Raw genomic sequence first — 12,164 nt, forward strand, 5'->3', positions numbered from 1 at the left:
TGAAGGTGGTGGCCAGGGAGCTGCAGCCTCGATGGCAGGAGATGCGGAGAGCTTTGAAAGGCGAGAACAGCATTTGGAAATTGCATGGAGCAACGGTGTGAAGAGGCTAATTCTTCACAAAATTAGGTAGGGAGGGAGAAATTCTGTAGAGGCCAGATCCAGCTCAAAATTAAGAGTCCTACCTGCCAGTGGCCACAGGTGCGTGTCTGTCTGTGAGCTGGGCGCCTACACTCACTGCACAATCAGAGGACACGCAGTCAACACAGGGCGACCAGTCAACAGCAAGGGGCAAGACAGCGGTCCTGCCTGCGGTTTAACCTTCTGCTGCCAGCAGAACACGCAGGCTCCGTCGAGGTCATTGCACACCATCCCCCAGGTCACTGTGAAACACATCCCATGCAGGAGTCAGGGCCGTTCACCATCCTTACGTTGGCAGGACCTGATGCTGAGAGCAAAGGGAAGGAGATGTTAACGCGAAATCATGGAAAAGAAGAAGCTAGGCGGCAGCTGGGAAAGCATCTTGATGCTTGTTGGCCAAAAGAAATGGGGAAGAACCAGCAAGAGAGAGAGAAAGACGTGAACAAGTATCATTTATTATAATTTATTTTCAGGGGGACACATGGCCCTTGAGCAAAATCCAGGCTTTTCCAGCAGTACAGTCCCTCCAAACCAGGAAGGACAAAATACATTAAGATGTTAACGGGGTGGGGGGAAAGGGGAGGATGGAGGGGGCATAAGCAGGGTGCAATAAGGGTGGGTGGGTGTCTAAGGGGGAGGCAATACGGGGACCCCCACCCCCTTTCTTATGGCAACTCTGCCCAAGTGGCAAGCTTCCCACAAGGGACTTGGGGAGAGAGTCCCCAAGTTTGGGGGGGGACGGCAGGGACCAGGGTGGCTGCTGTCCCTCTTGGGGGGCTCCTTGGAGAGGGTGGGGTCCTGCCCTGTGCCCATCGTTGTGTCCTTGGTGTCATGGCCCGGGGAGGGGGTGGCCTGCAGGAGAGGGGCCTCACTGGGGGCTGGGGGGGGGACTGGGGACAAGGGGGATGGTGTGGCAGGGGTCCTGGTTTCCTGCCCATTCCTGTCCCCACTCCACATCCCAGTGGCACCAGACCCTCCAGGGGATCCCGGGGGACCCCCAACCCCTCCCAGCCCCCCAGTTCCTCCCAGCCCCCCTCACCCACTGCCCCCCCCAGTTGCCCTACCCCCCCCCCAGGAGCCCCCCAATTCATCCCACCCCCTTCCCCCAGCTCCCCCTAAGGCCCTGCTGGCCCCACTTGCCCGAGCCGCCTGAGCCCCCCCACCTCCCAAAATCCCCATCAGCCCCCAACATTCTGCCCCCCAGTCCCAACCCCCTGAGCTCTCCCAACTCCCCCAAGACCCCTCAAACCCCCATCAGCTCCCCCAATCCCCTGCCCCCCCCGCCCCCCCAACTCCTCCCAGCCCCCCTACCCGCCCCCCCCCGCCCAAAATCCCTCCAACCGCCCCCAGACCCTCCGACCCTCCAACCTCCCCGAACCCCCCGGGCCCCCCGCGCCCCCCAAACCCCCCGAGTCCCCAGAAGGGGCCCGCCGGACACCCGGTTCCCTGTCGCCGTGACCCGCCGGATACCCGGACCCGTTATGTGGGGACACGCGGTGCGCCCCGCGCCTCCCTACCCGCGCCAAGATGGCGGCACCGCGGACTCCATTTCCCAGGAGACCCCGCGCGAGCCGGGCCCGGCCCCTGGATGCGCGCGGCGCGGCGGGGGGGCGTGGCTCCGCGCGCGGCGCGGCCCAGTCGTTGCGCGGCGGCGGGGGCGGGCGGGCGTGCGGCGGCGGGCGGCCTCGGCGGGCCCTGCCCTGCCTTGCCCTGCCCTGCCCTGCCCCGCCGCGGCGGTGCGTCCCCCCGCCCTTCCCCGCAGGTGAGCGGACACCGGGGGGAGGCGGCGGCGGGGCCGGGCCGGGGTGGTGGCGGCGCCTGCGCGGGGCAGGCGGCGAGGGCGGGGCCTCCAGGGCTCGAGGGGAGACGGGGGCGGGGCCTGGGGGCGCGGCGGGGGCGGGGCCTGAGTGGGAAGGCGGGCCGGCGGGGGCGGGGCCTGGCGGGGGATCGTGGCACGGCGGGGGCGTGGCCTGAAAGGAGTAACAGGTACGGCGGGGGCGTGGCCTGAAGGGGAAAGTTGGCCGGCGGGGGCGTGGCCTGGAGGAGATCACAGCTGGGAACCCTGGCTGGTGGGGGCGGGCCTTCTGCGGGGTGGCCCCGCCCCCGCAGGACGGACCACGCCCCCGCAGAGCCGCCCACGTGCCGGGGCCGACTCCTCCCTAGCCGCTGAGGCCACGCCTCCGCCCGGAGGCCACGCCCCCTCCCCTGCCCTCAGCCACTCCACGTGGCCGGGCCGGGTCCCTGTGCTGGGGGGAGGTGGGGGGGTGCGTGTGTGTGGTTGGGGTGTCGCACCCTGCCCAGTCCCCTGTGTCCCCCCCCAGGGTTGTCAGCATGGCGGGAGCGACGCCACCAGCGGGGCCGGCCGGGTCCCGTGCCGGGGGTCCAAGCACGGCTGACCAGCCCTACGCCTGCCGGGAGTGTGGGAAGGCCTTCAGGTGGTCGTCCCGCCTGGCCCACCACCAACGCAGCCACACGGGCGAGCGGCCCTACAAATGCCCCGAGTGCCCCAAGGCCTTCAAGGGCTCCTCCGCCCTCCTCTACCACCAGCGGGGCCACACGGGCGAGCGGCCCTATGCCTGTCCCCAGTGCGGCAAGGCCTTCAAGCGTTCCTCCCTGCTGCAGACCCACCAGCGGGTTCACACGGGGCTGCGGGCCTTCGAGTGCGCCCAGTGCGGCCTCACCTTCAAGTGGGCATCCCACTACCAGTACCACCTCCGGCAGCACACCGGCGAGCGGCCCTACCGCTGCCCCGCTTGCCCTAAGGCTTTCAAGAACTCTTCCAGCCTCCGCCGTCACCGACACACCCACACCGGCGAGCGGCCCCATGCCTGCCCCGTCTGCGGCAAAGCCTTCGCACAGGCCACCAACCTCCGGCAACACCAGCGGGTCCACACCGGCGAGCGGCCCTACGCCTGCCCCCAGTGCGGCAAGACCTTCACCCACTCCTCCAACCTCCTCCTCCACCGCCGCACCCATGCCGGCACCCGGCCCCATGAGTGCCCGACCTGCGCCAAGGCCTTTGTCTCCGACGCCTGCCTGCAGAAACACCTGCAGAGCCATGCCGGCCATGCTGCCGTGCCGCCGCTCCTCCCGGCGCCCACCGCGGCACCGGAGACGCTCTGGAGGTGCTCCGCTTGCCCGCTGAGCTTCACCAGTGAGGAGGAGCTGCTGGGCCACCAAGGCAGCCACTCGGTGACAGTGGTGACCCCCCCGGCAGCCCCCCACCGCTGTCCCACCTGCGGCAAGACCTTCAAGAACAGCTCAGGGCTGGCCCGGCATCGGCATGGCCACGCTGCCGAGCGGCCCTTCAAGTGCGCTGTCTGCCCCAAGACCTTTACCCAGTTGGCCGGGCTGTTGGGCCACCAGCGCAGCCACCCTGCTGCCGTCCCACCGCGTGTCCCCCCCGAGGCTCCTCACCCCCCGGCAGCTCCCCAGCCTGCCCCAGAGCGCCCTTACCAGTGCACTGAGTGTGGCAAAGCCTTCAAGGGCTCCTCGGGGCTGCGTTACCACATGCGGGACCACACGGGCGAGCGGCCCTACGCCTGCCGCGAGTGCGGCAAGGCCTTCAAGCGTTCCTCCCTCCTCCAGATCCACCAGCGGGTTCACACGGGGCTGCGGGCCTTCGAGTGCGCCCAGTGTGGCCTCACCTTCAAGTGGGCATCCCACTACCAGTACCACCTCCGGCAGCACACCGGCGAGCGGCCCTACCGCTGCCCTGACTGTCCCAAAGCCTTCAAGAACACCTCCTGCCTCCGCCGCCATCGCCAGCTCCACACCGGCGAGCGGCCCCACGCCTGCCCCGTCTGCGGCAAAGCCTTCGCCCAAACCTCCAACCTCCGGCAACACCAGCGGGTCCACACCGGCGAGCGGCCCTACGCCTGCCCCCAGTGCGGCAAGACCTTCACCCACTCCTCCAATCTCCAGCTCCACCGCCGCACCCACTCCGCCGCCCGGCCCTACCGCTGCCCGCTCTGCCCCAAGGCATTTGTCATGGCCTCCTACCTCCAGCGTCACCTCCGCACCCACGCCCCTGGGCCCCGTGGGACCCCCCGCCGCCCCCCGCCGCCGCCCCCCGAGCCCCAGACCTTCCTGCTGGTGCAGACCACCCAGGGCCTGCAGCTCATCCCCAGTCCCCCGGCACCCCCACGGAAGCTCCTGCTGCTGCCCAGCCCCCCGGCTGAGCCCCCTGCCTTCACCCTCCTGCCCGCTGAGGGTCCCTCGCCCCGAGTGGGGAAGGGTCCCCGGGCACCTGGCCCCCCCGCCGCTGGGCAGAGCATCCTGTTGGTACCCGGCACGGGGCAGGCACTGCCCGGCGTCCAGCTCCAGGCGGGGGCCCCGGCGGGGGCCAGCGTCATTGTCCTGAGGGGTGGCGTCAGCGGCGTCCTCCCCCCACGGGGGCTGCAGCCCCCTGAGGTCACTGGCGTCCAGCTGCAGGCAGCCGAGGTGGCCAACGTGCAGCTCCAAGCCCTGCCGCAACCCTTGGAGGTCACCAATATCCAGCTCCAAGCTGCCGAGGTGACAAACGTCCAGCTCCAAGCGACGGAGGTGACCAGTGTCCAGCTCCAAGCCCTGCCGCAGCCCTTGGATGTCACCAACATCCAGCTCCAAGCTGCTGAGGTGACGAATGTCCAGCTCCAAGCCCTGCCACAACCCTCCAAGGTGACCAACATCCAGCTCCAAGCCAGTGAGGTGGCAAATGTCCAGCTCCAAGCCCTGCCACAGCCCTTGGACGTCACCAACATCCAGCTCCAAGCTGCTGAGGTGACGAATGTCCAGCTGCAAGCCTTGCCACAGCCCCTGGATGTCACCAACATCCAGCTCCAAGCCAGTGAGGTGGCAAATGTCCAGCTGCAAGCCCTGCCACAGCCCTCCAAGGTGGCCAACATCCAGCTCCGTGCTCTGCCACAACCCTCAGACATCACCAACATCCAACTCCAAGCCCTGCCACAACCCTTGGATGTCACCAACATCCAGCTCCGAGCCCTGCCGCAACCCTCTGAGGTCACCAACATCCAGCTGCAGGCCACCGAGGTGACAAATGTCCAGCTCCAAGCCCTGCCACAACCCTCGGACGTCACCAGCATCCAGCTGCAGGCCAGAGAGGTGACAAATGTCCAGCTGCAAGGCCTGCCACAGCCCTCTGAGATCACCAACATCCAGCTGCAAGCCCTGCCACAGCCCTCAGAGGTGCCCAGCATCCATCTCCAGGCCACGGAGGTCACTGATGTCCATCTCCAGGCCACGGAGGTGCCGAGCATCCACCTCCAGGCCACGGAAGTACCCGATGTCCCGCTGCAGACTACAGAGGTGACAAATGTCCATCTCCAAACCACCAAGGTACCTGACATCCATCTCCAAGCCACAGAAGTGTCCAATGTCCATCTCCAAACCACAGAGGCCCCCAGCGTCCATCTCAAGGCCACAGAGGTGCCTGACATCCATCTCCAGGCCACAGAGGTGCCCAGCATCCAGCTCCAGGCCACAGAGGTGCCCGATGTCCAGCTCCAGGCCATGGAGGTGCCCAACATCCAGCTGCAGACCACAGAGGTGCCCAGTGTCCATCTCGAAACCACTGAGGTACCTGATGTGCATCTCGAAACCACTGAGGTGCCCAACATCCATCTCCAAGCCACAGAGGTGCCCAACATCCATCTCCAGACCACAAAGGTGACCAATGTTATACTGCAGGCCACCGAGGTGACCAATGTCCATCACCAAACCATGGAGGTGCCCAGTGTCCAACTCCAGGCCGCAGAGGTGCCCAGTGTCCATCTCCAGGACACAGAGGTGACCACTGTCCACCTGCAAGCCACTGAGCTGCCCAGCATCCATCCTCAAACCACAGAGGTGACAAAGGTCCATCTCCAGGCCACAAAGGTGCCCAGTGTCCATCTCCAGACCACTGAGGTGCCCAGTGTGTGTCACCAAACCACTGAGGTGCCCAGTGTCCATCTCCAAGTCACAGAGGTGCCCAGCATCCATCTCCAGACCACAGAGATGACCAATGTCCATCTCCAAGACACTGAGGTGTCCGGTGTCCATCACCAAATGATGGAGGTGCCCAACATCCATCTCAAGATCACGGAGGTGCCCAACATCCAGCTGAAGACAATGGAGGTGACAAATATCCATCTCCAGGCCACTGAGGTGCCCACCACCTGTCACCAAACCAGTGAGGTGCCCAGTGTCCATCTCCAAGTCACGGAGGTGCCCAGCGTCCAACTCAAGACCACAGAGGTACCTAACATGCATCTCAAGACAACAGAGGTGCCTAATGCCCAACTCAAGACCACAGAGGACATGCCCAGCACCCAACTCAAGACCATGGAGGTGCCCGACATCCAATTCAAGACTGTGGAGGAGGTGCCCAACATCCAACTCAAGCCCACAGAGGTGCCTGATGTCCAACTCAAGACCGTGGAGGTACCCAACATCCAACTCAAGTCTGTGGAGGTACCCAACGTCCAACTCAAGACGATGGGGGTACCCAGTACCCAACTCAAGACCATGGAGGTGCCCAACGTCCAACTCAAGCCTACGGAGGTGACAGATGTCCACCTCCAGGCCGCAGAGGTGTCCAACGTTCAGCCGCAGCCCCCCAAGGTGCTTGTGGCGGGGGAAAGCCTGTCCCCGTCCCCCCAGCTGGCGGTGGTGGGGGCGGCCGGGGGGCTACCCCCCGTGCTGCTGCTGCGGGGGGTCGGGGGGGGGCCTGCCCGCCTCTGCCTGCAGACGCTGGCCCAGCTGCCCCCCCCCGGCCCTCCCCGCATCCTCCTCGTCCGGGGTGAGCCGTTACCGGGGGGCAGCGGTGGGGGGCAGCCCCCCACCCCAACCCGAGGGGCGGCCGGGGGTGGCAGCGGTGGGGGGGGCACGGGAACAGGACCTCCTGCCCCGGAGCTGCCCAATGTCCCGCTGGTTCACACCTTCTGAGGGGGGGGGGGGGGGCGGACCCCTTGGCACCCCTGAAGGCCCCTGGTGGGGGGGGGCTCAGCCCTGGGGTCCCACCGATGCACATCTTCTGGGGGAGGGGCCGGACCCCCATGACCCCCGGGACACCCAGGGTGCCCCAGGACCCCCTCGGGACCCCCGCCCCCCCCCCCCCAGCTGCCCCTGCGGAGCCGGAGCTGCCGGGGAGGGGGGGGTCGGGCCCGGCGCCGCCGTGGGCGTGGTCAGTAAACGGTGGGGCGTGGTCAATAAACGGTGCCCCTCCCCCGCCCGCGAGGCTCGTCCTTCCCGGTGGGCGGGGCCAGCAGGGGGAGGGCGGGGCCGGTCGCTAGGGGCGGGGCCGGTCGCTAGGGGCGGGGCAGGTTGCTAGGGGCGGCTTTGCCCGGCGGCCGTGGCGAGGGGACGCGGCCACGGGCGGCGCCTGCGCAGTGCAGTGTTGCCCGGGCGGGTCCATGGGCGGGGGGGGGTGTGCGGGGGAGGGACCATGGGGGGGGGCACTGCGGGGGGGGGCGGGTGGCGGGGGGTACTGGGGGGGTGGGGTAAGGGGGGTCTGGGGGACATTTGAGGGCAGTGGGTGGCGCAGAGGTACCCCTGCACCCAGGGGAGCCCCCAAACCCTGCCCCCCCGCCCCCGCTCCCAGCACCCCGCCAGCCCTGGTCGGCCTGTGACCCCCCCGGACAGCCCCAGTACGGGACCCCCAGTACGGCCCCAGCCTCACCCCAGCAGGGCCCCGCTGGCCCCCAGTGCGTGCGTGCGTGTTGCATGTGTCTGCACACGTGCGCACAAGTGCAGGGGTGTGCGTTTGTACGTCTGTCCACGTGTGTGTGTGCATGCGTGTGCATTTGTACATCTGTCCACGTACGTGTGCATGTGTGTGTGCACGTGTGCAAGCCTGCATACCTCTGTGCACATGGCTGTGTATATGTGTGTGCACGTCTCTGGGTACGTGAACCGTGTGCGCAGGTGTGCATGTGTGGGCAAGTGAGCGTGCACACGTGTGTGCCTCTCTGTGCACATGTGCAAGCGTGTGCATTTGTACGTGTGTGTATGTGTGTCTGCATATGTGTGCACAAGTGTGTACAGTGTGCATGTGTATGCATGTGTGTGTGTGAGCATATGTGTGCACAAGTGTACGTGGGTGCATGTGTGTGCATCTGTACATGTATGTGCACATGTGTGCAAGCGTGCATACGTGTGTGCACATGACTCTACATGTGTGCGTATGTCTCTGAATGTGTGCATGAACACATGTGCAAGTGTGTGCGTGCAAGTGAGGGTGCACACGTGTGTGCCCCTCTCCATGCACATGTGAGTGTGCAACAGCTGTGTGTGCCCTGCGTCCATGTGCCGCTGCCGCAGGGGGCCCCGCGCCCATGCCTGTCAGGGCGGTGGGAGGCCACGTGCACACGCGTGTCAGTGGGAGGCCCCGCGCCTGTCGGGGCAGCGGGAGGCCACGTGCACACGCGTGTCAGGGCGGCGGGAGGCCACGTGCACACGCGTGGGCGCTGCACGTGTGTCCCCCGGGCGCCGCGTGGCTCCGGCGTTAACCCCCACCTGCCCTGGCCCGAGCCCCGCCGAGGGACACGGACACCCCCCCAGGGGGACACCCTGCCCCCCGCCCCAGCCCAGGGGGGCCCGGCACCCCCACCCCCCCCCCCCGGCCAGCCCCCCTAGCCCCTGGACGGGCGGACGCACTGAGTCATCCTTGGCCCGGCAGCCCCGCTCGTCCTCCCGCCCGCGGCCATCCCCGTCCTCACCGCCGCCGGCCATGGCCCTCGCCCTCCTGCTCCTGGGTGAGCCCGGCGGCACCGCTGGCACTGCGCTGGCACTGCACTGCGCTGCGCTGGCACTGCACGGCACTGGCACTGCACTGCGCTGCACGGGGCTGGTGTGCGTATGGCACGGGCACGGTGTGGGTGCTGGGAGGGGGGCTGAATACAGTGCTGGGCACTGCACGGGCACTGGCACTGCACAGGCACTGGCACTGCACGGGCACTGCGTGGGGTTGGGTGCATGTACAGCACAACTGCAGCAGGGTTTGGTGTGGGGGCTGGGAGGGGAGGTCGAATACGGCACTGGCACTGCTGCACTGCACAGGGATGGCACGGGCGCTGCACAGCACTGCACAGACACTGCAATGCACTGCACAGGGATGGCACGGGCGCTGCATGGGCACAGCACTGCACCGCATGGGCACGGCACAGGAATGGCACGGGCACTGCAGGGGCACTGGACAGGACCGGGTGCTGCACTGGAAGGGCAGGGCACTGCTGGGGGGCACTGCAGGGGCACTGCTGGGGGGCTGGACGCGGCACTGAGCACTGCAGCCAGGGCTGTAGGACACTGCGGGAGTGGGGGTAGGCTCTGGGCACTGGGGCACGGGCACTGCGAATCACACTGGGGTACTGGGCACTGGGGCACTGGGAGCTGGGCACTGGGAGCACTGGGCACTGGGAGCACTGGGACACTGGGCACTGGGTTACTGGGAGCACTGGGGTGCTGAGCACTGGGAGCACTGGGGCACTGAGAGCACTGGGAGCACTGGGGCACTGAGAACTGGGAGCATTGGGCACTGAGGCACTGGGCACTGGGGTACTGGAAGCACTGGGGCACTGAGCGCTGGGAGCACTGGGGCACTGGGGGCACTGGGCACTGGGAGCACTGGGCACTGGGGCACTGAGAGCACTGGGAGCACTGGGCACTGGGGTACTGGGAGCACTAGGGCACTGAGAGCACTGGGAGCACTGGGCACTGGGGCACTGGGCACTGGGATACTGGAAGCACTGGGGCACTGAGCACTGGGAGCACTGGGGCACTGGGGCACTGGGCACTGGGGTACTGGAAGCACTGGGACACAGCACTGGGAGCACTGGGGCACTGGGGGCACTGGGCACTGGGGCACTGGGGCTCTGGGCACTGAGCACTGGGAGCACTGCGCACTGGGGCACTGGGAGCACTGGGGTGCTGAGCACTGGGAGCACTGGGAGCACTGGGGACGCTGAGCACTGGGAGCACTGGGGCACTGGGGGCACTGGGGTACTGGAAGCACTGGGACACAGCACTGGGGGCACTGGGCACTGGGGCACTGGGGCTCTGGGGCACTGGGGGCACTGGGCACTGGGGCAGTGGGGCTCTGGGCACTGAGCACTGGGAGCACTGCGCACTGGGGCACTGGGAGCACTGGGGTGCTGAGCACTGGGAGCACTGGGCACTGGGAGCACTGGGGTACTGAGCACTGGGAGCACTGGGCACTGGGGGCACTGGGGCACTGAGCACTGAGAGCACTGAGCACTGGGAGCACTGGGGCGCTGAGCACTGGGAGCACTGGGGTACTGGGAGCCCTGGGGTGCTGAGCACTGGGAGCACTGGGGGCGCTGAGCACTGGGGTACTGGGAGCACTGAGCACTGGGAGCACTGGGGCACTGAGGTACTGGGAGCACTGGGCACTGAGCACTGAGAGCACCGGGCACTGGGGCACTGGCAGCACTGGACACTGGGGTACTGGGAGCACTGGGGCACTGAGCACTGGGAGCACTGGGGCACTGGGAACACTGGGCACTGGGAGCACTGGGAGCAATGGGGTACTGGGAGCACTGGGAACACTGGGCACTGGGGTACTTGGGAGCACTGGGGCACTGAGCACTGGGAGCACTGGGGCACTGGGAACACTGGGCACTGGGAGCACTGGGAGCAATGGGGTACGGGGAGCACTGGGAACACTGGGCACTGGGGTACTGGGAGCACTGGGGCACTGAGCACTGGGGCACTGAGCACTGGGGTACTGGGAGCACTGGGGCACTGAGCACTGGGAGCACTGGGCACTGGGAGCACTGGGGCACTGGGGCACTGGGAGCACTGGGGGCACTGGGCACTGGGGTACTGGGAGCACTGGGCACTGGGGCACTGGGCACTGGGGCACTGGGAGCACTGGGGCACTGGGGGCACTGGGCACTGGTGTACTGGGAGCACTGGGGCACTGAGAGCACTGGGAGCACTGGGCACTGGGGGCACTGGGCACTGGGTTACTGGGAGCACTGGGGCACTGGGGTACTGGGAGCACGGGGCAATGGGAATCGCACTGCGTGCTGTGGGCTGTGCTGGGCGCTGGGCGTGGGGCACTGGGAGCTGTGCTGGCAACTGGGTGCTGGGCTGTGTGGGATACTGGGAAGGGTGTGAGGCACTGGGCAGGGTGCTGGGTGTTCTGGGCTGTCCTGGGCACTGGGCACTGGGAGGGGAACTGGGCAGAGTGGGTGGCGATGGGCAGTGGGGATGGGGGTCACTGGGAGGGGCACTGGTCACTGGTCCCCACTGCTGGGCGCCCCAGGACGGTGTTGGGGTGCCCATACACCTGGTTCCCCCCACCCATCCTCTCCACTCCGTCTCCAGTGGGGCTGCTGGGACCCCAACACACAGGTACTGGGGGGGCAAGGGGGGCGGGAGGGGCGTGGCCCAGTGGCTCCCAGTGGGTCCCAGTGAGTCCCAGTGAGGGGGGGTTCCCAGGGGGTCCCACTGTGTGCAAAGGAGCCCAGTGGGTCCCCATGTGTGCAGGGGTCCCAGGATCCCAGTGGGTCCCAGTTTGTGCAAAGGAGTCCAGTGGGTCCCAGCAGGTCCCAGTGGGTGCAGAAGCTCCCAGCAAGTCCCAGTGGGTCCCAGCAGGTCCCGGCACACGTAGAGGTCCCAGTGGGTGCAGAAGCCCCCAGTAGGTCCCAGTGGGTCCCAGCAGGTCCCAGTGTGTGCAGAGGTCCCAGCGGGTCCCAGCAGTTCCCAGTGGGTGCAGCAGCTCCCAGTAAGTCCCAGCAGGTCCCAGCATGTGCAGAGGTCACAGTAGGTCCCAGCAGGTCCCAGTATGTGCAGAGATCCCAGCGGGTCCCAGCGGGTGTTGGTGGGTGCCATAGGTCCCGGTGCCTGAGCGTGGGCCGTCCCCAGGGCCATTCCCGGTGCGGCTGTCCGGGGGCCCCGGGCGCTGCGCCGGGCGGGTGGAGGTGCAGCACGACGGGCGCTGGGGCACAGTCTGCGACGACGACTGGGGTCTGCCAGACGCGGCAGTGGTCTGCAGGCAGCTGGGCTGTGGGGCCGCCCTGGCC

At 67.4% G+C, this 12,164-nt stretch overlaps 1 protein-coding gene and 1 long non-coding RNA gene across 2 annotated transcripts; one reads left to right on the forward strand and one right to left on the reverse strand.

Moving 5' to 3' along the window:
- Positions 1–1,661: 1,661 nt before the first annotated feature.
- Positions 1,662–7,344, forward strand: LOC129198816 (zinc finger protein 628-like). The gene is made up of 2 exons (XM_054808437.1): positions 1,662–1,900; positions 2,460–7,344. The coding sequence occupies exon 2, from the start codon at positions 2,470–2,472 to the stop codon at positions 7,063–7,065; it is 4,596 nt and encodes a 1,531-aa protein (XP_054664412.1). The 5' UTR covers positions 1,662–1,900; positions 2,460–2,469; the 3' UTR covers positions 7,066–7,344.
- A 2,903-nt stretch (positions 7,345–10,247) lies between these two features.
- On the reverse strand, positions 10,248–10,877 carry LOC129198830 (uncharacterized). The gene is made up of 3 exons (XR_008574541.1): positions 10,504–10,877; positions 10,414–10,454; positions 10,248–10,380 (listed from the first exon to the last, which is right to left on the reverse strand). It is a non-coding gene; the product is annotated as an uncharacterized LOC129198830 (long non-coding RNA).
- Positions 10,878–12,164: the final 1,287 nt, after the last annotated feature.

The sequence above is a fragment of the Grus americana genome, chromosome 36 (genome assembly GCF_028858705.1).
Source record: "Grus americana isolate bGruAme1 chromosome 36, bGruAme1.mat, whole genome shotgun sequence".
Taxonomy (NCBI): domain Eukaryota; kingdom Metazoa; phylum Chordata; class Aves; order Gruiformes; family Gruidae; genus Grus; species Grus americana.

Excerpts from the sequence above, each read along its gene's own strand:
- LOC129198816 (XM_054808437.1), top strand. The coding sequence starts at position 2,470 with ATGGCGGGAGCGACGCCACCAGCGGGGCCGGCCGGGTCCCGTGCCGGG.